The 25,059-nt window shown below is 33.2% G+C and overlaps 3 protein-coding genes across 4 annotated transcripts; all 3 read left to right on the forward strand.

Annotated features, from left to right (window-relative positions):
• Positions 1-3,440: 3,440 nt before the first annotated feature.
• On the forward strand, positions 3,441-4,074 carry LOC108208097 (uncharacterized). The gene has a single exon (XM_017378580.2). It carries the CDS (start codon positions 3,516-3,518, stop codon positions 3,948-3,950), a length of 435 nt encoding a protein of 144 aa, XP_017234069.1. The 5' UTR covers positions 3,441-3,515; the 3' UTR covers positions 3,951-4,074.
• Positions 4,075-5,254: 1,180 nt separating this feature from the next.
• LOC108205956 (large ribosomal subunit protein bL21m) lies at positions 5,255-9,600 on the forward strand. Its single transcript, XM_017376089.2, has 5 exons — positions 5,255-5,787; positions 6,020-6,100; positions 8,330-8,431; positions 8,984-9,058; positions 9,256-9,600. Exons 1-5 carry the CDS (start codon positions 5,362-5,364, stop codon positions 9,376-9,378), a joined length of 807 nt encoding a protein of 268 aa, XP_017231578.1. The 5' UTR covers positions 5,255-5,361; the 3' UTR covers positions 9,379-9,600.
• Positions 9,601-16,579: 6,979 nt separating this feature from the next.
• On the forward strand, positions 16,580-23,308 carry LOC108208976 (probable ubiquitin-conjugating enzyme E2 24). 2 transcript variants are annotated; one of them, XM_017379630.2, is made up of 9 exons: positions 16,580-16,959; positions 17,758-18,427; positions 18,615-20,077; positions 20,752-20,883; positions 21,026-21,445; positions 21,531-21,594; positions 21,712-21,851; positions 22,086-22,397; positions 22,844-23,308. In XM_017379630.2, the coding sequence occupies exons 3-9, from the start codon at positions 18,638-18,640 to the stop codon at positions 23,087-23,089; spliced, it is 2,754 nt and encodes a 917-aa protein (XP_017235119.1). In that variant the 5' UTR covers positions 16,580-16,959; positions 17,758-18,427; positions 18,615-18,637; the 3' UTR covers positions 23,090-23,308. The 2 variants fall into 2 exon arrangements, with proteins under 2 accessions (XP_017235119.1, XP_017235118.1); XM_017379629.2 differs by having other exon boundaries at positions 16,592-16,959; positions 17,755-18,427.
• The last annotated feature ends 1,751 nt before the right edge of the window (positions 23,309-25,059 follow it).

Consider the following 25,059-nt stretch of genomic DNA (forward strand, 5'->3'; position numbering starts at 1 on the left):
TTTCCACAGAAGAATGAAATCCTTAACTACCATATGTTTAACTCTCACCTTATTGTATAGAGAAGGAAGAAGTGAGCAAAGCGGAATATCTCCAATCCACCAATCTTCCCAAAAATAAGCCAACGATCCATTTCTCACACACCATTTAAAATTTTCCCTAGACAAGAGTCTACCTATCCTAGGGTCTGAACTTAGATTTACAATATGTCTCACGATGGGAGAACACACCTTTGGGTCCAGCCGAGAGATGTCATAGTTCCAAACTTTGCCATAACGCCTTGTGAGAACCTCATTCCACATGCTGCCTCGCTCAGAGTATGCTTTCCATACCCATTTCGCCAAAGAAGCCAAATTTCTTATACTAATCAAAGAGAGACCCAGACCCCCTAGTTCCTTAGGCGAACACACCTTATCCCAACTGATTAAGTGAAGTTTGTTGCCTCCGTTCTCCTTGTTACCCCACAGGAATGCTCTTCTCATCTGTTCCAACTTGTTAGCGACTGTAACCGGGACTTTGTACAAGGAAAACCAGTAAAGAGGGACACTATCTATCGCTGCACGCAACAGAATTGACTTACCAGCCAAGGAAATTTTATCCGCTTCAAAAGAATTGATTTTGTTGGAGAATTTTAGCAAAAGAGGATCCCAAAAGCGAACTGAACTGGGATTAGCACCCAATACCGCCCCCAGGTAGTTTATAGGCCCATGATCTGCTGTACAACCGAGAAGCTCGACCCACCTCGAAACATGACACTTGGAATTGCCGAAGGCATAGAGGGAACTCTTCTTAAAATTTATCTTGAATCCTGAAAGTATTTGAAAGCACTGGAGAACCCTTTTAACTCCCATAACAGAGTTAATATCATCTTCCAGAAAAAGGATCACATCATCTGCAAATTGCAGATGTGTAATGGGGGAAGAGGAGTTCGGAAGAAGAACACCGTTGATAAGCTTATGTTCGACAGCCTTATTTAGAAGAATATTTTAGTTATATTTTTTGGTTTGGTTTCTCCTTTTGGTACTACAAGTCTACAAATATGGAGTCTATTAGTATTATATTGTTAAACAGTTTCAAATCCTAAAAACACTCATAACAATCCATTATCATATAATATTTCATTAAAAAAATTATAATGATGTTATAAATAAAATTATAAAAAAATTATAATGATACGAATAAAATTATAAATATACAATTTTGAATATCTTCTTTTAGCAAGAACCTTCATATAACTCTTTTTAACTTTAACGTGTTCTATCTCAATATAAACACGAACCATTATATAACCCTTTCCAACTCTAATTAAAAGTTATTGTTGTCGAAAAACCAAAATTACAAAATTATGTTGAAATTCGATTGATTTACTAAATTTTTCAAAGGTATTACACGATCGGCCATGTTTGGAAAAAATTTGAATTTTCTGATTGTTTTTATTTTTAAATCTACGCTACTAAATTCGGATTAAATATACTAAAATTATATGTGTGTCTATATATATATATATATATATATATATATATATATATATATATAATATTAGAGTTTGTCCATTTTTAAGTAATCAGGTGAAATTATAGTCAGTTGAATAATATAATTTAATTAAAATTTAATCCGCTAATACTAAAATACTAATAAAATGATGTTAAGATTTAAATTATAAATAATAAATTACGAATTATATACCCGCCCGTGCTTCGCACGGGTTAAAGGCTAGTACTATACTATAATAAGCCAACATAGGTATAATTTGTAGTCCAAGATTTTAATTATATTTTTTGGTTTTGTACTCTCTTTTTGGTACTACAAATCTACAAGTGTGGAGTCTATTAGTATTATATTGTTAAACAGTTTCAAATACTAAAAACACTCATAACAATACATTATCATATAATATTTCACTAAAAAAAATTATAATGATGTTATAAATAAAATTATAAATATAAAATTTTGAATATCTTTTTTTAACAAGAACCTTCATATAACTCTTTTTAATTTTAACGTGTTCTATTTCAATGTAAACACGAATCATTACATAACTCTTTCGAACTCTAATTTTAAAAGTTATTGTTGTCAAAAAAACCAAAATTACAAAATTACGTTTAAAATTCGATTGATTAGATTACTGAATATTTCAAAGGTATTACACGATCGGCTATGTTTGGAAAAAATTTGGATTTTTTGAATTTTTTTATTTTTAAATCCACGTGTACTAAATTCAGATTAAATGTACTAATACATATATAGTCAGTTGAATAATATAATATAATTAAAATTCAATCCATTAATACTAAAATACTAATAAAATGATGTTAAAATTTAAATTATAAATAATAAATTACGAAATATATACCCGTCCGTGCTTCGCACGGGTTAAAGGCTAGTAATGTTAAAGAGCAAAGTGAGTCATAACTCGGGGGTGCGGGTAATATTTCCTCGTGCTAATATTTAGTTACAAATTGTTACGTATTAAGTTATTTCAAGGAAAAGAAGTATACAAAGAAAAATATTATAAAGCGTACAGGTTTTCTAATTAAAAATACACAAGTAAAGTTAGGGCTGTAAAATGATCCGGGTGATCCCGGGTACCCCTCTGCTCAAGTACCGGATCATATTATTTTTAGCTTGTCCAGATTTGGGTCCGGGATCGTTTTATTCGGATCTAAACCGATCCCGGGTATTTGAGATTCGGATCTGAACCGGATATGATCCAGTATCATATTTTCTATTTTTTAACCGGGTAGTTTATGATCCATCGAATATGAGCCGGATATGATCCACTAACACCAAGTATCATTATTATTTCAGTTGTTCAAATAACTATCATTAGTCTAAGTAAATATAATATTATAAAGTATAATAATTTTAAATTAAAACTTATAGTTATATATTGATATATATCATTTATTAAATATATATGAAGATAATAAGTATGATCACATTAAATAAATCATATTTTATGAAGATATAAACTTAAATAAGATATTAAAATTTTATAAAATGATAACTATTTACTTGCAAATATGATGGTGTTAAAATATAATATGTATATGAGTTTGAATCGAATATGAACCGTGGATCATATTCGGTTATTCGGGTAGTATCATATTATGAAAAGTTATATGAGCCCGAATCTGAGCGGGTATAGGTGTTCTCGTATCCGGGATCATATATTATACGGGCTTAATTTTTCCGCCAGATTTGGATCGTTTTCAAAACGAATATGAGACATGTATCATATTTTCGAGCCGGATATGAGCCGAGACACCGGATAGTCCGTATCGATTTACAGCCCTAAGTAAAGTTGTCGTAAAACACGAAGTTATAAGAGTCCGAAATTTATTACTACAAATTAAACAAGATACTGATAGTGGGCCCCACGTTTGAAACGGACAAAACCTCACACGTATGCATTGCTTCAAAAATAAATATCACGAGAAAATCCAAACAAACCCAAAATAAATATCGTCCAAATATTTTCAAACAACAAACGAAACATAGAAGGAAAAAAATAAAGATGGGCCCATCAGTTTTCTCCGTAGTGTGTATTCTCCACTCTCTCATCGCTAGCTTCACCGGTGTTCTCATGATGTTCTACATGAAAGATATCTACACCTTCTCACATGGAACAGAAGCTGCAACAAAGCTATTGGGCTCCACCCCACAAGCCCAACTGGTTATTCGCAGCTCCGACTCGTTTTCAGGCCTGCTACTGTTGACAATCGGGCTAGTACTTTTCATGGTAGCGTTCGTAGATGACAAAGAGTTTCAGAGTTTCTTTGCAAAAGGGTGCGTTGTGCTACATGTGTTGATGGCAATTTGGAGATATAATTATGAAAGAAGGGTAGAAGATTTGGCTTGGGATTGGATGAGGCAGATATTTGGTGATTGTTTGTTGGCTCTTTCTTGGGTTTTCTTTCTTTTGCAATCTTGGAAAGTTAAATATGAGTAGGAGACTATTTGTGTTACTTTAATAAGTATAATCTCTGTGTTCTTCGTGTGTGCTGTGTATGATCTTACAAAATACAAACTACAACTTTGTAAATATTAAAAGAAATTGTTTCGTTTGTGTGTGATATTTTTGTTTTTGTTTTTGTGCGGAGGTGTGTGTCAAATATATGTACAGGTGTGCTGAATGAGGTGCGAGTCGTGTGACTTTGTGCCGGAAAATACATACATATATTAATAAGAAAAATACAGTAAAGGCTTTCATGAGTTGCGGTTGTTCTCGACTCATTCATCGTCTATGATTTTGACAAGCATCCACTTTTGGTTAATTTGGCTTGGGTTGACCCATTACTACTTATTATAACTTACGATTTATACCGTCCGTTTCTAAATATTTTTTTTTGTTTGTCTTTATTATTTTTGTCAACATACAATTTTAATTGTTAATATATTTAATTTCATATTGGTATTAAATATAAAAACTACACCTTTATACATTGGACGTAAATTAGTGATTTGTTTTATGTCATAAACAATTCCAACATATAAGATTTTTAGGGACGTAGGGAGTAGGATACTGGATTCCAGACGAGTAAATCTCCAATGTCATATCAATATTGTATACTACTTCCGCTTCACGTCTTTTTCGAAAAAATTACACATGTATTAAAAAAATATTTTCATGTTGGGTTTCTAATAAATGCATGAATGTAGACTCTTATTCAACTCTCATTCATTATTACACAACTTTCAATAAGGGTGATTTTGACGTACTATGAGAAATATTTCTTTCAAAATAGACTTGTACTGTGAGACTGAGGGAGTGTCCTTTTATTTGCGCGACTACTTATCGGGGATAGAAAGAAACACGTAATAATACTAATATTGACATTGATTTATTATGAGTCCTGATTGAAAAATAAATATATTTTAATATTTTTGGATGAATTTTAAAAATCTTATGAAAAATTATTATAAATACTTTATCCATATATTGAAACAAATTAATCTAAATTTAACAACACAGTCAAGTAACACCTCAGTTCATAAAAAAAAAGAGTAACACCTCTCAGTCCGAGTAGTGTGCAGATTTTTTATAAGTACTACTACTAATTTATAAATTTAATAATTGTTAAATAATTTATATTAAATTGATGTTAATATATATATATATATATATATTATATTAAAACAATTTAATTTATATTAAATAAATTACGTTAAAACATTTTAATCTAATATATTTATAAAAAATATTATTATACCGCCTGATTTATTAATTAGTTTTTCAAAAGAAAAGATTATGCAAAGCAAAACGAGACAACAGGAGTATGTCCACCAGTAAATTTGAACATTGGGGGTAAAACCAAACATAAAACCCTACTGAAACCCCTCACTCTCTTGACCCAAATCAAATGGCTCACAGGCGAGTCTTTCAAACCCTAATTCGACATTATTCCTCACATTCCCTCAAAAATCTAAATCCCATCCTCCAAACTCTCCCTCGGATCACTCAATTTCAGTCTTTTCCCCAAATTTCTAACCTAATTTCATCAAATTCCACTCCGAATTTACACACCCAGTTTTCGCGTCATTTCGCTTCGAATCGCAGTGATGATAGTGAAAGTGATGAAGATTATGATGATGAAGATGATAGTGAGGATGAAACGGGGGAGAGTTTAGATGAAGACGACGTCGTTTCGGGGTCGAGTGGGAAGAGAGAGTACACGGCGGAGGAGAAAGAAAGTGAGGCTGCTGCTATTGGGTACAAAGTTGTTGGCCCCCTTCAACGTTCTGATCGTGTTTTTAAAAATTATGAGCCTGTATTTGCTGTTTTTCAGGTCAGAGTTTCGATGTTTGACTCTCCCATTAATGTTTTTTAGTGTGTTCAGATTGAAAAATGTGGTGTGTATATGAAGATTATTATCCTGTTTCTGCTGTTATCGAGGCTAAAGTTCCGATCTCTGATCCACCCACATGTGTATTTTTAGTTAGTTATGTTATGTAGATTGTAAGGGCGTGTGTAATGTGTTGTGTGTTTGAATTGGTATTGAATATATTTTGGTTTTGTAGATTGGGTCACACCAGTTTAAGGTGAGCAACGGGGATTGTGTCTACATTGAGAAACTTAAGTTTTGCGAAGTTCACGACAAGGTATATTTGTTTGATTTATTTGTCTGCATTTCATTTACCAATGATATTGTTGATTTTGGTCCCATTTATAGTTAATGAATTCGTTGTTCCTAATTTTTTCAAATGCATGTTCTCTCATATCAGGCCATATGGGTTTCGAATAATAAAACAAATATATAGTTGACAAGCTTGTTATTTTTGATAGCTTAGTCTGTTATGAATTAAGGCTGCCTTTTGCCGATGCTTCGCCTGATTGTTAAATCAGGAAGATAATTCCATGGTTTAAAATCTAGGTGCATGCGTCCGGTCTCTGCCTTACAGCTGCCTATGTCTCATTTATCTACTTGCCGAAGACATAAAAATTAGTGCTCCCTCCATCTCAAAATAATAGTTTTGTTTTAACTTGTACAATCAAACTGACCAAATTTTGACCAACAATTACACTATTATATAAATATTTTTTTTTTAGAAACTATATCATTAGAAATTAAATAATCTACTTTAAAATGTATATTTCAGTTTTTTTAAAATTATAACAGAATATTTTTTATTGATGGTCAATTTGATCATTATTTCGCGATGGAGGGAGTACAAAATTTAAATTAATGTGTTGTAATATTATGCAAAACACTAGTGATAATTACTGCTATAACTAGTAACTCATATAAATATTTCTGCTTTGTTAATATAATATTATCATTGTATGATTTTTTTTATATGATAATTAATAATTTCGATTTGTTTATCTGTGCATGTAGCTTTATAGTGTCTCTTTGATTTCATGCTCAAATATAGAAAGGCGGTTCAATGCTCTTCACGTTCTGGTGTTTGACCCCTAGAATTTGCTTGATTATACACATTTACCGTTAAGTACTTTTATTGGCCCGGTTTCGACCTTCAAAGATTGACAATTCTACACATTGACCATGATCACGACAAGTTTTCGGGAGTCAAAGTGCATGGGTTTTACTCGCTACAACATGAGTGAGAAAAACATTAATTATTCACACTTTAGCCATCCCATTGGCACATGAACCTTCTATCCACTGTAAGAATGGGGCTGTCTCATTACTGTCTCAAGAACTCACAAATATTCACAGTAGCAACTGGGGTTTGCAAAATAAATGACCTGAACTAATAAACAACAGACATAACAGAAATAAATATCTTACTTCATGGATGTCATATAGACACATTGATCAGACCTCAAAGTACTGTTTGATCGTATGTTAAAAAAGAGTTTCTCGAGTCTTCTTGCTACTGGACCTGGCCTAAAAATCTCATAATCACCCATTTCCCGAACGTGTATTTTCATCTCTACCTACACATGTTTCCATTTCTACATACACAATAGCCACCAGGTGTCAGTTTTCCTGGCATGCGGCCCAGAATCTTCTCGTCAATGAGCTCAATAATTGGGTCTGTCTTGGAAAATTGGTGAGCCAAATGCATCTTCCCTATTGATTAGGTGAAGGAGATCAGAGAAATTGAGATGTCAGATTTCATGTCAAACACTAAAGGCAGACTACTGCAGATAGTGGTTGATAGCGACATAGCGATTTCACTGCATTGTCGGGAGTAAGTTGTTACATGTACATGTAGAGTTCGGAAGTACAGAGGTCAGGATGAAGGGGTGTTCGATATATACATGAGTAGAGTTCTCGCTGAGTTTTCTTTAATATGCAAAGCTCAAATAAATTGTGGCTTAATGTAACAAACCTGAACCTTTCATTTCAACTGTCTTTCTTTTTGTCGAAAGGGTACTAATTAAATTCAGACAACATTGTCAATGAATAAAATTTGCAAATTTCATGAGCCAGGTCACTAGAAGGAGAAAGGTTACACCCATCTAATATACAATTAATCAGCACTTGTGATGTATGTAATTCAAAGGAACAGAGCCAGTAACATAAAATTTGTGCTGCGAATAGGTTATACACAAGCTCTGTTGGAATATCATGGTATATAGGTTTTATAAGGTCATTAGTTTCGTATATACAGTTGTACAAATATCTTGAGATAATCATGTCATATTGGTTCTATGCAAGCTTTAAGTATATAGTTTACAGATAACAGTGTTGTGAGATTGTCTAAGTCTGACTAAATTGTCCATTTCTTTCATTTTAGTCTCCTTGCTATTCTCTGATTCGGCACCTAAATGTATTTGCATATTCATTTTTGCTGCTACAACGGAAGTTTTCTGCATATATTATGCTACTATTATCTTAATATCTAGAATCTGTGGTGCAGATAATTCTAAACAAAGTTTTAATGTTGGGGTCTCCCACTCAAACACTTATCGGACGGCCAATATTACCTGAGGCAACTGTTCACGCTGTTGTTGAAGAACATGTAAGAGCTTTAATCTATATTATTGTCTCCTTTTACATATGTTATCCAGAAAAGGTGATAGATTTATTGGTGATATATGAATGGACTTTAGCATCAAAACTTAAATGATGGATTACTGTCCTGTTGAGTCTGGCTTAAATTAGATTGTTTGCGTTGATATTTGGTGGTATAGAGATAGATGGGTTCTATGATTTGTTAAACCTTAAGTTGCATAATGAATGATTGAAGAGGTAAAAATTTTAAGCTTTCGTCTTGGTATTTACTGATTACTTGTACATATATAGTAATTGAAAATTTTGCTAAAGCTCATGGGCAAAGCATACCTATTGAGGAAAGAGGGGGCTCTAAGCGATCACAAGCAAATATGTGGAAGTGAAATCCCTTGTTTTGCATTTTTCAACTGATAAATGTCAATTGATTGTCCCTGCATGATATGTTTAACCAGTCATTGAGTACATCATAGGTTTCCCTTTGTTTGATGTTGTTGGAAATGGTTTAGTAAATGTGTAATTGCTGGCTAGACTTTATTTCTGCTTTTGTTTTCCCTTTCAGGCTCTGGATGCAAAAGTAATCATTTTCAAGAAAAAGAGAAGGAAGAACTATCGTCGAACAAAAGGACATCGACAGGTTAGTTGGATTAAATTGTTGCTAAATTATATTCTGCTTTGGAATGGACAGAGCACCTTTATTGATCTGAATGCACCTGATTCTTATTTTTCATTCTTTATATTTTTTGTAATTCATATTCACGCAGACACATTTATGTTTGCACACATGTTTACGTACTTCTGGCTAATATCTTTGTCCATCAAATTACTATTTAGGAACTGACAAAGTTAAGAATAACTGACATACAAGGGATTGAAAAGCCGGTAACCCCAGTGGTAATTGAGAAGACCAAAAAGGCAGTGCAGGAAAAGGTAGGTAAAGTAGCAGTTCCAGCATAGAAAAGGCATTCTGCTAGGCATCATGTGTTAGTCCTTTACTCCTTTTATCCCCTTTAATTCGAATGTCTGAAGTTTAGGGTTCTGGGTTTCCTGGCTGTTTGCAGCATCTGGTTATTGTTTGGTCAAAATATACATATATGCTGTCCTTTCAAGTAAAAGTTTAGCATGTGACTTGATCCTGAAATTTGTAATAAAATTTCATAATTTTGATTTGGACTCTCATTTGGCTGTGTTGTGCGATCAAGATTGGCAACTTATTTTGCATTTGCAATAAAAATATATATAGACAGATATGATGTATATGTTGAACCTTTTTACCCAAATGAGCATCCAAAATATGTTTATTACTTGTGACAAAACAAATGATGGAACTTAAGACTTTGAATGCGTAATAGTGGGCTTTCTGGATTCAGGACTTTTTAGCAAATTCTGTTTTGGCCTTCAAATGCTTTCCGTCCTAAGTTAACTAGCTTCCATGAGTCAATTGGCACCTCCAATATTAGTTGTCTTACATGTTCTGTATACTTGTAACATAGTTGTGTCAATCACACTGGCTATCTGCAAGTAGATGTCATGGAAAATTGCATGGTTAGGAATATGTAAGTCTTAGAGCAACATATCTGCTTTTTAGAGTAAAGGCTTTTGACTTCTGGTCCTCTGCTACTCCCTCTGTCTCACTCATTTCTATACTGTTTTTTGCATTGCTTAGAACGCATATAGTTCCATAATTAATTTATATATATATATATATTTATATATATATATATATATATACATACATATATATTTCTTTGGCACTTGAATCTCCTGTGTTTTTTCTTGTTGGGTAATTTGCTCATAGTGGAAGTGAATGAAAGAGATAGGCAAAGCCAGGTGTTGAATGTAATCCAGTCTAGTAACAGTATACGGCACTATTAAGAACATAAATGGATAGGGACAATGACATAGCTTCACATGTGTACCGACAGCAATGAATACAAACTGCTTGTAATCTTTAGTTGACTAGCTACAAACTACTGCAAGTGATAGAGATGATAGAGATGAACCTGGCCCTCTTCTTTCCATTATCTGCAGACAGAGTACAATCTTTATAAAGTTCTGACACGTGTAATCTGTTAGTTTTGTGTTTATCTCATCAAATGGTTGAGACTTGAGGATATGGGTCAGAGAGAGAGAGAGACACCTGTGTCTCTCACTCTCTGTCTAGTAATCTTCTCTGTTCTTTTAAGGTATGAATATTTCATGCTGTTTTTTTAAGATATGAATATTTCTCGCGTTTTGGTTTCAATTTACATGTCCACTTTTGAAGATTTTTTTTTTTTCAGATTAGTTGTACATTCCGACTTTTAATGTGGAGTTGTTGATTTTTTATTTTTTTTAGATGAACTTAATATTACATTTTTTTTATCTATAAAAACTAGCTTTCCCTAATATGATTATAATGAAGGATTTGTGATCACTTAATCGCTAGATAAAGTTAGTTTCTCGTAGCTTTAATTGGTCTACGTTTACTGCATCAACTAGCCAAACTTAGTTATATTGACAAACAATTTGTGAAAATGACGTTAATACTTAATACTCACCACCGCTTGTAAATATTTAAGCTCTCTGGTTATGGGCGGCGGAAAGTATATAATTGCAGTTATTTTTTTTCAGGAATGGCTGAAACTAATTAACCAGTCTACTCAAGTGGTGATGAGATAGTCAATATATTTACCAATTACCACTCTGCCGTTGAACCAATTATTTTCCCATTTTCCAGTGCTCCTTTAATTATTTAAACCCTTCGACTATATTTCAGCAAATTGCAGCGTGACAAAATCTGTTAACTTTTAGATAAAATGTATTTTTTAAAATTAGAGCTGTATATGCCGGTGCTTTTGCCTTTTAAATATAAATTGATCTCAAATTGTTTTGCCACCGGCGAACCCAACGAGTACGACCCAGTAATCAAGTTTCAAAAGGTATATTTGAGTGCTTGTTCCCACTTAACATTTCTTTTTACTTGAAAAATATAAAATATGTTTTACATTCTTGTTAATGGAATGTCTTGTCAATACACATATAATGGCCCTAACACTTCCTACTTGCCTCTTACTTTATTTCTATGTGCTTTGCTAACTCTCGCTTTTCGTATTTCTTTGAATCTTATTTATGCTAAATTATTCCTTCTGTTTCGTTTTATACTAGTCAGTTTGATTGATACGATTTTTAAGAGTGGAATGTTTGATTTCAATTTAAATTAAATAAAATAGTTCAAACGATAGTTTCATAAGGACATGATAAAGAGGATATCGAGAAATTAATGAGAACATATGAAGTTGATACATGTACTTGTATATATATTATTTAGAAATCATCATTTAATTATGACCGTTTATTCGACTCGATCATTATTTATTCGACTCGATCATTGATGTAGATGTCGTATGGTTTTCATTATTAGATCAACATATTTGTTTAAAAAGAAGAATGATAGTTGATTTAAAAAAAGTGTAATAATATATTAATATGTGATTGTAATAATCTTAAATGAATGATATAATGTAAATTTCTTTCTTTTTAAAAATTCTGAGAAAATAAATTACTTCACATGGATGGAGGGAGTATCATTTTTATATTAGTTTTTAATTTCACTACCTATGTATATTAATGTTTAAATTTGTAAAATGTAAAGAATAAATGGGAAATTTATTATGTATACAATATCTTGTAAGAGGGGTTGGGAATTCTCCTAATACATTTCAAAGGTTTTTTTATTATTCTAAAATTTACAAAAATATAAAAATATCTCCAACAAATTTGAAAATATAAAAATAATTTCTTGTTTGGTGCTCCAGGGAAAATTTCTCCCGGATTCTCCCCTGTATACAATTATACAAGTCAATTAAAATCAAACGGAAAAAAGGAGTACAGGTTGTGTTTGTTGCTGGTTTTACGAGGAATTCGTTACAATGGTATAACGTACAGAAATTTTTTGTGGAGAATGATTTATACTTATATGCACATGCATGAGGATCTAACCGGACTTCCCAAATCTCATTAATTAAGTGGTAACACTGTACAATGCGAATTGACCGTTTTCTGCCTTGTCTCGTCGAAATTACTTTTGCTTTTTCATTCCAGCGTCCAACAATCGCGTCGCGTTCACTCGTGACACATCATTGGCTCACTTTTTCTTTAGAACTCAGTTGCTAGTTACTGAGATTTATTTCCCATTTGTTTACACTTTCTTGGAGTGTACTATCCAATTTTTTACATTTCAAAATTTATCAAAAATAGTCGATGAGCCCCACAACTTCTCAACCTTTCTTTTCTTTTTATACTAATTTTACTCCACCATCTTGTTTTTATACATTAAAAATTAATGAGTCTCACCACTTTACCCACTTTTCTTCCTCTTTTTCACTACTTTATACATATTTCTTAATCTCTGTGCCCAATCCATTCGATAAGAAATGAGAGGGACGGAGGAAGTAACGATCTTCATTTTTAGCGACATTTGTGTTTTAACGGAATTTGAGCTCTCGGTCCGATATTGTAGTACCAGAAGAAAGATATCTATCGGATTATCTCAGGCTTTCTCCGGTCAATTGTGGCTAGTCCTCCAAAAATATTCTATAATTTGAAAGTAATATTAAACTTAAAATCTTAAAATTCGGAGTCCTAAGAGCATCTCCAACCATCTAAAACTCTTGGCTAAAAGGTGAGTTGGCATACCTTCAATAAAAAAATTTAGCCAACAGCTCCAAAAACTCAACTCCAACCATGCTCACTTGTTGTCTATAAATTTAGCCAACCTCCTATGGATGGCTAAATTTGTCGAACCTCTACAGGTCTGTAAGAAAATCTGTAGGAAAATTGTACATCATTTATTACCATATTGAACTGATATATTCTATTTTAACAAATTAAAATATTAATAACATATTATTTTTAAATTATAGCCAATCAATATAGCCAGTACCATTGAAGCAAAATGTCTTACAGGTTCAGCAAATTTTACATAATGTTTTACAGATCCAATTTAACCAACGATTATAGCTAACACCGTTGGAGATGGTCTAAGACACATTACGAATTCATTAAAATGCACTTAATCTTATAAAATAATCGAATACTTAAAATTGGACATCACTCATCAGTTAGTCCTTCAATTCCGGGTGGAAATCACCGCAACAGTAAACTGATCCGGGGTTTCTAGTTATCATATTTTTTGAGTGAAGGCTGACATGAATTGTGTTTATCTAAATCCACATTCATCGGTTAAGGCGTTAAGCTATGAGGATATGTATTAAAGCATTTTGTGAGAACAGTGCTCAAGATTTGCATATATGTTTTTTAAAATATTCTTTGGGTATGAACAGGAACAAAGATTCTGAGTACATGTATTAAAATCGCATGTATGTATATATGGGCTAAAAGAAAGATGAAATTAATGTTGCTTTCATGAATTGAGGCGAGCACTAAGAAAGGTGTAAAATTGAGATCGTCCCAGTTGGTGGATCACAAGTTGTATATACTCCCTCTGTCACTCTCATTTTTTTATAGTTACTATTTTGGGATGTCCCTCTCATTTCTTTACATTACTATAAATAGTAAGTTTTTCCCATCATTACACCCACTATCTTCCCCCACTATCTCATATTTAACAATAAAAACTAATATTACACCCACTACTTTCCTCCATTATCTCAAATCTATTATTAAATATTGATAGGTCCCATCACTTTACCCACTTTTCATCTAACTTTACTCTTTTTCCATACATTATCTTGGTCTCCGTGTCCCCTTCCAATGTAAACAATTGAGGTGACGGAGGGAGTATATACTCTCTGTCCAGCTAAAAAGTTATTGTGACCTAAACCGTAACACAGCCGTATATTATTCATTCATGTTGAGTAACGTGCAGAAAACAGGATTATACCTTTCGGGTGAAAAACTGAAAATACACTAGGCACGTAACCATAACCTTTCATTGAACGGAATGGAATGGGCTGTTTTTGTAAAGTTTGTGAATTCATATTTTATTTGACTTCAGATAATAAATTTAGGAGAATTTAGAACAAAATCAGTTAAAATTGTTTCGTTAAATTGAACACGTATAATGTTTTGTAATACTGATTGAATTTATAAGATATTATGCGTTTATAATATTGACTTTATTGATTGGAATGATTATATTTTAATATATTATTAATATTTTCAATTACCATAAAAAATATGTCATTTTATTATGATAATAAATTATGTGAAATATTTTTATAATATTTTATAATCTGGTAAAGGTTAAAAAATATAGTCAATTTTTACAGTCGGATAAACGATCGACAAATATAATAAATACAAGCAAGTTGAATATATTTATTGACAAGTGAATAAGAACTCCTTAAAAGAGGTTATCCTTCACATGTGTTCAGGTGACTGACTATGCAGCACCGCGACACTTCACATGTGTGGAGATTTTTAAAAGTAAGAACTGAGATGTACTTAGATTTTTAAGATAACAAAAGGCAAAATTAAGTAAAATAGATTGCAAATATAAGTAATATCACCGTATATTTAAAGATTTTTGTTTCTTGTTTATGCAATGCTTAAAACTTTGGTCAGTTCTAAACTAAAGGCCATACTGAACATGTTTGCACCAAAGAGTTAACAACGTTGATTTAATAGCATCCATTTATAATGCTACTTTTTAAGTGGTTAAGTTGGCAAATTAAAGTAGGTGATCATCCACCAGTACCACTATAATTTTGAATTTTTGCTGCCCTTAATGATGCTGGAACCCATACATAATCATAAAGTGATTCTACATACAAATTTATAAACAAAAATATGATATATGTTGGTATACTTGTTTAGTGCCCTAGAATATTCACAGGACTATACCACAACCATTCATATATCCATAATTAATACACATACTCTTTTAATAATATAATTATAAACATATATATTTGTAGACAGTGATTCAAATGAGAACAGTTTATTGACAACAGTTTGGTTGGGAGAAAAATGAGAATAGATGTTGTAATGACAACAGTTTGGTTGGGAGAAAAATGAGAATAGATGTTATATTGTTTTGCAGCAGAATAAAAGGTGTTCTCTGTAAAGCACGACCTGTATACCCTTACTTTCAATAAATTCAAAAATATTAATGATATATAATAACGATCCAGAATGTCTGTATTTGTTTTTGTTTTCATAATTAGAATAATAATAATTTTTATATTTTATTTACATAATTTTAAAGTTAATTATTTATTTCTTTATTAGTATTTTAAAAACAAAACTAAATACAATATTCTATTTTCAAAATTATATTTATGTTTCTAAATATAGAAAAAGTTAGTTCTGAAACTAATTAACTGCTATTTTTTGTTGAATTTCCACCCTTCTCACGTTAATCCCTGGCAAAAAACAAAATAAAATTTTGGTGGGATATAACATGAATTCAGTTTTTGTACGTGTACACACTACTGTCATCATCCCGCACAAAACCATAAATCGATTAACGTTTTGATAAGGAAGATAATGTGGAACATGTTTCCGTACGGTCATGACAACAACACAAATGAAGGGAGTGAAATGAAGTTCGAATTTTAATTTAATTGAATGTAAAATAATTTTGTTACTTTCATCATTCTATTTCTATCACCCTCAAATAAGAACATATTGCAAAATTATTATGGAGAAATAATATTTTTAAAAATACTTTTAAATTTATATTTATAGTCATTGTTCTAAAATTCGTGATCAATCAAAATTAATTACTTATTAATTATTTATCTATAAGTAGCTGAACTCATTTAACCTCCCACCGTTCAATTCAACAATTCATCATCCGAATAATTTGAATAACCAATAATTTGAATGTTTTTTTTTTGAAAAAATTTGAATGATTCTTTTTTTTTTTTGGAATAAATTTTGAATGATTCCACACTAATCGATCAAACATGATTTTGGCTTTGTCAATAAAAAAAATCTAAATTTGAATGAAATAACCCAACTGAAAATACCTAAAAACAAACGAATCTGAGTTGAACTCCTTGAAAAGCTAAAGGTGAGTTGCCATTACGTACATAATACTTGCAAGTATAAAGTTGCAAAACTGATGAGGACCCGGAAGAGGCAAATATACTGTTGGTATATTCTGTGTGGTACCGAATCAATTTAGTGCTTATATTTCATTGGCTGTGCCAGTATGAAAAGTACTCTGAACTTGCCAAGTTTTAAGCTAGAGAGAGAAAACCAGAGCAGTCACAAAGCAGAGAAACAAAACAAGCAGAGACAAGAGAAGGGTGTGTTTCTTGGGAATTGTGCTATGTTCTGGAGGCTTTTATATGGCATGAGAGATGGGTTTTGGGGAGGGACTTGGCCTCTCTGAATTCCCCTGATTCTACTTCTCTTTTGTTTGTCTTCTGGAATCAAGAATTTCAAGAAAGCATCAAGAACAAGATTTTATGATTGGTTTTTTTGAGTTCTTGGGCTGTTTCTTTTGCTTTTTGTTACTTTCTATATAGGTGTGATCACTTGTATTGGGATTGTATGGTTCAACTGTTGCTGCAAAGCTGCAAAGTGGTACATTTCTTTTTGTCATGCAACTCTCCTGCTATGTGTTTGTTTCTTTGAATTATATTTAAACTGAAACTTTTTTTAAGAATTAGGGTATTATTATCAATTATAGTGGTAAGAGTAAGTACATTTTTGATGCATATGTACTTTAGTTTTGCAGTATTATGAGAGTAAGACTGAAGCTGATTCTTATTTTCTGCTACTTACTGCATGGCTTTCAAAGTGAATTTTTTTGAAGTTCTATTTTAGTGGAATTTCAAGTTCCATATGTAGGTTAAATCGAGCTATGAGTTATATTATCTATATAAACTTTTGAAATGGTTGTATATCTACTCTTGTCTTGCTCTATGGATTAAAAACACATCAATAAATGGTAAGTTACAATAGTCAATAGGTACCAATTAAGGCTATGCCCATAATAAACAAGAAATTCAGAAAACGCAAAGTTCTTTATATGAATATAATTGTCTTCCATGTTTTCAAAATCAGGTTTTTCTTTCACTCTTACTTTCTTTGTGTTAGAGATGTTTTTGGTATTTACTGAAATAGAAGTGATACTATCATGTGGAAAGCAAAACCATCCTGTAGTTCTTGATTTATGTGGAAGAGGTACACCTTATTCTTTGTTCAGTTTTGAAGAAATGAATTTTTCGAGAGCCTTTATAGTTGTATGAGGGATGACTTGGAAAATTATCTGAAATATTATTTTCATGCGGGCTACTTATACATATCTTTGTTCATGAGTAATTCTTTACAGTGAGTTGCTTGCAAAATTAATAACTAACTTTTAGCAATATCTAGCAGGTGGATGCACTTGTGAAGATTTCAGATTGACGGAGTGATACTTTTTTCGATTTTAGGAGAAAGTTAGTTGAGGAATAAACTGACTTTCTCGCGGTCAAGCTGCAAGTACACTTGTTTTCTGTTCTTTTGCTGTGTGTTCAACTGGTTCTATCCCCTTTGACGGTGGTCAAAGAAGGCATAAGTTGGCTTCCCGGTGCAAATCTCCTTTGGCAATAGTTAGGTGCTTTCTGAAAGAGCAAAAAGCTTGTTTTGGAGCATTTAAAAAATCTATCCTCTTGTTTTGAATTCATCTCTGCTGGAAATCTCTTCTGGCAAATTCGCAAACAAGTGGCTCTCTCTTGTTGGAATCGTTCTTGGAGCAATTCCAGTTAAGAGGGTTTCAATATTTGTTTGTTGGGCAAATCTCCTTTTGGCATTCGGGTTTCTTGTTTTAAGACTCCCCTCAACCCTTTCGGGGGCAAATCTCCTTTGGCATATTCTCCACTTGTTGGAGATTCTATCACGGTCTCTGTATCTTAGATATCAGATTGATCAAAAATTTATTACCTATCGACTGAGTAAAGTTATATACAAAAGCATTGTGTCCTGGTTCAGCAAACTTGCAGATCTCCTGGCTAATAGACATTTTGCATTATCACTCGGACCTGTTTCTTAAAAGAAAAACATTGTGGTAAGTTTCTCTACTCTTTCCCCCCTTTTTTGTGTCATCATTATCTTGACAAGAACAGAAATATTCAATTTTTGATGTTGATTGTGGTTAATCTTTATGTTTTTCAATTTCCATCTTTTTTAAATGTATCTCGGTTAAACGAGTATAATAAGTTGTTCTAAATACATTCGACTCTTTGCATGTTCAGGTACATATATATATATCGTAGTGATGGGATCACCTTTCAGTGACTGTGATAGTTACAGTTACAGCAGCAGCAGCTCCGATGATCAAGAAGGCAGCGAATATATGTATGGTGGCCAAGCATGTTCTATTCTGTCAAGTCTCGAGGAAACCATTGGAAAAATTGATGATTTTCTCTCATTTGAGAGAGGATTTGTTCGTGGAGACATTGTGTGCTCAGTAGAAGATCCATCGGGACAGATGGGAAAGGTAATCAATGTTGAAATGATTGTAGATTTAGAGAATGTTTATGGGGCTAAAACGAGACATGTTAATTCCAACAGACTTGGAAAGTTACGTTCCATTTCAGTTGGTGACTATGTAGTGGGTGGGCCATGGATTGGGAAAGTTGAGAACATTGTTGACCATGTAACCATTCTGTTTGATGATGGTACCAAGTGTGAATACACTGCAATGGGCCCGGATAAGCTCATACCTATTTCTCCAGACTTGCTTGATGATCCACAGTACCCTTATTATCCTGGACAGAGAGTCCGTGTAGAGCTCTCATCTACAGCCAAGTCATCAAGATGGTTATGTGGTCCACGGGAGGGAAAACAAAATGAAGGAATTGTTTGTGCTGTCGATGCAGGAACAGTTTTTGTTGATTGGCTTGCTTGTGCTCTGGTTGGCTCCGCAGAGTTGGCTCCCCCACTTAGGCTGCAGAGTTCGAAAAACCTGACCTTGTTGTCATGTTCCTCTCATTCAAGCTGGCAGCTTGGGGATTGGTGCATACTTCCTCTTATTGATGAAATGGGTGTTACAGAGTATCCTTCTCTTAATTCATCTAAAGTTGGAGTTGCACAAACAGAGAGAGCATTTGAAAGGAGTTCTGCTCTCAAACTTCAGAATTTGTATGTTATTGTAAAGACAATGACTAAGGCTGATGTTCTTTGGCAGGACGGAAGCCAGTCATTTGGGCTGGACTCACAAGCTCTCTTTCCAATAAATATCATTGATGCCCATGACTTTTGGCCTGACCAGTATGTTCAGGATTCTGATGATCATCATAACAGTGATAACCCAAGATGGGGTGTGGTGAGAAGTGTGAATGCAAAAGAAAGAACTGTGAGAGTACGGTGGGAAACTTCTAGAGCTGACCACGTAAATGATCCTGAGGCGATGGAGGAGGAAATTGTTAGTGCTTATCAACTGGTTGAGCATCCAGAGCACTCCTACTGCATAGGTGATGCGGTGTTTATGATGCATAAGGGCCATCTTTCGGAAATAGTTGGTGGAAAAGAGTACAAGGACCATGAAATTGGCAAAGGGTTCAAACATGAGGCTGCTGATAGAAGTGCAGATCCCTGTCATAGAGAAGATCAAAATGAATTTTCCAGTAACAGGTACTTATCCCGATTTGGAATTATTGTGGACTTTTACAATGGCAGCATTGAAGTGAAATGGGGTACTGGTTCTAAAACCAAGGTAGACTACTTCATTAATTTTATAATTTATGTCATATGTTTTCTAAATAGACTGCTAGTCCTGTATTGATTCAGTCTTTGGTAATGCATTTTCTTTAGTTGCAGAGTCATGGGCATTCATTTTATTCTAAGTAATCTTACTTTATCCTTGCTGCAAAAGCTTCAGAAATTTTCATTTTGTAGGAACCAGGAACCACGCTATAGATGTTATGCTCCCAATGTGCTTTCTTGTTAGTATGAACTCTAAGCTGCTACAGATTTTCATACACCAACTTACACATATATCACTGTTGAACACTTTTTTCCATGTGTAAATTTATTCTCGTTAGATTTTCTTCTATTATGGTATTCTGTGTTTCTTCCTGGCAGGCCATGATTATTGATACATAAAGTTTTTAAGGACTCCTCAAACACAGCTCATGATTTTTCGTGCTCTCTTTACTTGTAGACTACATCTTAGGTCTGTTGCTTGCAATGGTTAAGACTTCCTGACTAAGATATACAACCCAGCCTAGTTTCTCTCTAACAATTAGGATTTATTCTGTTATAAAATAGTTATCTTTATTGAAAGTACTGTATAAAAAAGACGTTATTTCGTGCTCTAACAATTAGGATTTATTTTTCGTGCTCTCTTTAAAAAAGACGTTATTTCTCATTACTTTGAAACAATTGCAGGTTGCACCTCATGATATCTTTCGGGTGGACAAAGATGAAGGCTTATCTGTTACTTCTGTTCTACCTAATGAAAATGCTGAAGAATTGAATGGAACTGAGCATAATGACCACTCAATGGGACATGAAGAAAAGGTCAGTCCCCATTTCTATACGTCTAGTTCTTCAGATGGATAAAAAAGAAGAAGAGAAAGTTAACAAAATAAAGGATATTTGTTGCAAGTCATCCACTCGATACTTTAATTTTTAACGATCAGAGAATTGTCTGTATTTTCAGGAACTTTTGAATTCAAATGTTGATGGTAATGATTGTCAAAGGAACTCAAGGGATACTAGTTCTTTGTCTTTTCCCACGGCTATTGGATTTTTCACAAATCTTGCCGCAAGTCTATATAGTTCTCTGGGTTTTGCATCTACATTGAATACATCTGACCTCGTACCACGTAATCAGGCACAATCTGAGATGCCCAACGAGATAGAAGTGGTAGAACTCAGCGATTTGTGCACTGCAGATCAACCACTGGTAGCAATTGAATTGCAGACATCTGCAGAAACTAACTTGGAACAGAAGAGAGGCCAGTTTCTATTACCATCCGGAAGCAAGTCTCCAAAAGAGTTTGGGCAGTTTGATATGGTCACTGATTGTTTGGATCACCACTTTGTTGATGGTTCAGGCAAAAGTTTAACCTTTTCACAGGTAAACTATAAGTTCTTCCCTCAACTACTTTGGCAAATATTCAAAAAGGTTATAGTGGTTTCATTTTCTTTTATTTTCCTTTTAGATGAAAAGAGGTTGGCTCAAGAAGGTTCAGCAAGAGTGGAGTATTTTGGAGAAAGATCTTCCAGGTATGTGTGTGTGTGGCACGCGTGTAATCTTATCTGTTATATTTTTTCTGAGAGAAATCTAAAATTGTTGAAATTGCAATTCGTGTTCCTTTCTTGAGTATTTGAATTCTGCAACAGATTCAATCTACGTCCGTGTCTACGAGGAACGGATAGACTTGATCCGCGCTGCAATTGTAGGAGCGCCAGGAACTCCGTATCATGACAATTTATTTTTCTTTGACATTTACCTTCCTGCGGAATATCCTCATGAGCCACCTGTAAGTTGTTTTGTACCCTGCTTAATTTTCGTTGTGTTGCTGAACATGATTTTTTGACAGCATTCTTAGTATCTAAAAACTTGGTTTAATAAAATATCGGATGTTAGCATCCTACTTTTTTAATGGCCTTGTTCCGTACAAAATGTGCAACTTCACTTCACATTTGTCTACTGCATGTGAAGTTTAATCTTCAACCAAGCTAATACATGTTATCTGTGACATTGAAATATATAGTTGGTACACTACAACTCTGGCGGGCTTCGTGTCAATCCTAATTTGTATGAGTCTGGAAAGGTCTGTCTCAGTCTGCTCAATACATGGGCCGGCAGTGGCAGTGAAGTATGGAATCCAGGGAACTCAACAATTCTTCAAGTTCTGCTATCCCTCCAGGCCCTCGTCCTTAATGAAAAACCTTATTTCAACGAGGCTGGATATGATAAGCAAATTGGAAGAGCTGAAGGGGAGAAAAACTCAATTGGATATAACGAAAATGCATTCCTGGTCAGCTGCAAGTCCATGTTGTATCTACTACGCAGACCACCAAAGGTAACTACTGTCTTAAATGTACATTTTCTTTTTGTTTTATTTGTCTCAAATTTTTATTAAAAGTTGTCATGCTACACTTCCAATCTAGAATTACTGTTTCAGTAGTCCTGGATATATATTCTTTTCTGAAAGAAATATTGTGTTAAATGTTTATATAAGCATTAATTTCATCATCTCAAGTGTGCTCTCCCAACAAGATTGAGTTATACTTGCCAAATTATACCAGACGTTGATGTTGACCACCAGTAAGCCATTATGACCCCAGAATATCCTCTGATTAAAAAAAACCAAGAGTGACAATGACCAAATTTATTTAGAGTACTTTATACATGATGATTCATTTGATCACAGTGTATCGGTAGCGATTTTGCACTTCTGTATTCTGCATTTTAGATGACTTTTTTTTCCAAAAAATGGAAGGAATGTTGATTTTATACTTGGTACAGCATTTTGAGGAGCTTGTGAAGGAGCACTTCACCCGACGTTGCAACTACATCGTAGAGGCTTGTAATGCGTACATGAAAGGCGTTCCAGTTGGTAGTATTTCTGGACACAAAATTGTAGATAAAGAAATTGGAAAGGGCAGCTCTACAGGTTTCAAAATCATGCTTGCCAAACTCCTCCCTAAACTTGTGGAAGCATTTAGCGAAAACGGTATGGATTGCAGCAACTATATCCAATCTAAAGAATGAATAATATGGGACGCCAGGTTAACCCTGAATTCTCAAAAGTGTGCTTATCTTTATTCATTTGTGTAAAATATATTATTGTATAAAACAAGTAGAGTGAATGAAGAAGACTTGGTTTGCTACTCTTTTGACAATATGCCTGGGGTGTGATATAAATAAAGCTCGGGCAATTGAAGTTGAAATGATGATTTGTTATAAATTTGACCGGGTTTTAATGTTTCATAGCCTGTGACTTTGTGTTGAAGTTTTATTATGAATAGGAGGGAACCTCTGTTAAGAATGATGTGTACATACAGACTAATTTAGTTCAGTATATGTTATTGATTTCTTCAAATATTTACGAGGATGTTCCGGTATTTCTCATTAAAAAATGTGCAGAGTAATTTAGTTCAATATATGTTATTGATTTCTTAAAATATCTATAAAGATGTTCCGGCATTTCTCAAAAAGTGACGGTTAATCATGATATTTCTTCAAATATGGATATCATCCGTAAATTCAATCTAATAACTCTATATGAAAAAACAACCGCACCAATTTATAATATTTTGTACATTCTCAACATTTTCTTTATCTCTACAAAATTTACAATTATTTATTTTACCATCGAGTGATGAAATTTCTATAGTAATATATCATGTCATCTGTCTAAATCATGCAATCATAATGCAAAACACATGAATTATAAATTCATGATAAAGATTAAAACACACTAGAGCGTTGGCTCTCTCGTTTCAATAAAAAAAAATTATTAGGCTGGGGCGCGCTTAAAAGCCCCGCTTCTAGAATTTTAAGTTAAAAACACTTATTCGTACCGTTTGTGTAAAAAATCGAGAAGCACTTATAAAAAATTAGGATTCCAAGTTTTTGTTTAATGAATTCTACTTTTTTCCCAAACACTTTAATCACTTATGTTGTGTTTGGTTGGGGAGAATGGAATGGAATGAGTAAAATTACTTGAAACTAATAGAGATAGGAGGGAAGTTTGGAATAAGTATAAGTGAGTTCAAAATTGCTATGATGAGATTTGAGAAGAAATTGGGGGTAGGAGAGAATGTAGCATTCCATCTCAAATTGAAGGTATGATCTCTAGCACATAATATAAGGAATGGAATGGAAGAAGGAATGAAATTTGTTAACAATTGCCCATAATATAGTTCATCTTTCATTCCATTCCTTCCGAAATCATTCACCCCAACCAAACACAACATTATAAGTCTTAACTAACTTCTAACTTATGCTTCACTTATTTTATCTTAAGTATGAAGTACTTATTTTAAATTCAACTAAACGGCCTTATAAGTTGCAAGAAAAAAAGTCCAAACATAATTGTCAAGATAACTGTGAGTTTCTTAATTATCAATTTACAAATAGATCGTGTTATGTTCATTATTTTTTCTTCTTAACACTATACAATTAATCATTTTGAAACTCTAAAGACTGGTTTAAGTATTTTAGTTTCATGCAAATGAACTAAAACAATGATTGAAATATGAATTCATAAAATTAGAATCATTTATATTTGAGATAGATAAGGTAAAAAATCTTTCAGACAAACATGACTCTAGTGTACGGCTCTTAACGATTTTTCTAGTGCAGGTCCATCACTCGTCCATGTTCCATATGCATGCAAGCTTCTTTTTCAAGAATTGTCTATGGCGATTGCTCCCAGGATGCTTACGCAAGATATAAAGATAAAATTGACGAAAGACCTGAGGAAAAGAGGGAGCTTGAGAGTCTCAGGCGCTACTTGTATTTTTATCGTTTCAATCAATATACTTATATAAAGGAGAAGCGAGGGGCGTGTAGGTGGCGCCTCTCACATCGCTCCGTTCTATTTTTCTGATTTTTTGAAATTTTTAGATGAAAAAATATCAAAAATTAAAACTACCTTTTTTAATTTCGGGTATATTAGAAGCAAGTTTAAGAATCCTGATTTTGTTTCAGATTATTTATGGAATATAGTAGCTTGA

This window comes from Daucus carota, chromosome 2 (genome assembly GCF_001625215.2).
Source record: "Daucus carota subsp. sativus chromosome 2, DH1 v3.0, whole genome shotgun sequence".
Taxonomy (NCBI): Eukaryota; Viridiplantae; Streptophyta; class Magnoliopsida; order Apiales; family Apiaceae; genus Daucus; species Daucus carota.

Coding starts and splice junctions, on each gene's coding strand:
- LOC108208097 (XM_017378580.2), top strand. CDS start 3,516: ATGGGCCCATCAGTTTTCTCCGTAGTGTGTATTCTCCACTCTCTCATC.
- LOC108205956 (XM_017376089.2), top strand. CDS start 5,362: ATGGCTCACAGGCGAGTCTTTCAAACCCTAATTCGACATTATTCCTCA. Junction 5,788..6,019: donor CTGTATTTGCTGTTTTTCAG/GTCAGAGTTTCG, acceptor TTGGTTTTGTAG/ATTGGGTCACACCAGTTTAA. Junction 8,432..8,983: donor ACGCTGTTGTTGAAGAACAT/GTAAGAGCTTTA, acceptor TTTCCCTTTCAG/GCTCTGGATGCAAAAGTAAT.
- LOC108208976 (XM_017379630.2), top strand. CDS start 18,638: ATGGGATCACCTTTCAGTGACTGTGATAGTTACAGTTACAGCAGCAGC. Junction 20,078..20,751: donor GTACTGGTTCTAAAACCAAG/GTAGACTACTTC, acceptor AAACAATTGCAG/GTTGCACCTCATGATATCTT. Junction 21,595..21,711: donor TTTGGAGAAAGATCTTCCAG/GTATGTGTGTGT, acceptor ATTCTGCAACAG/ATTCAATCTACGTCCGTGTC.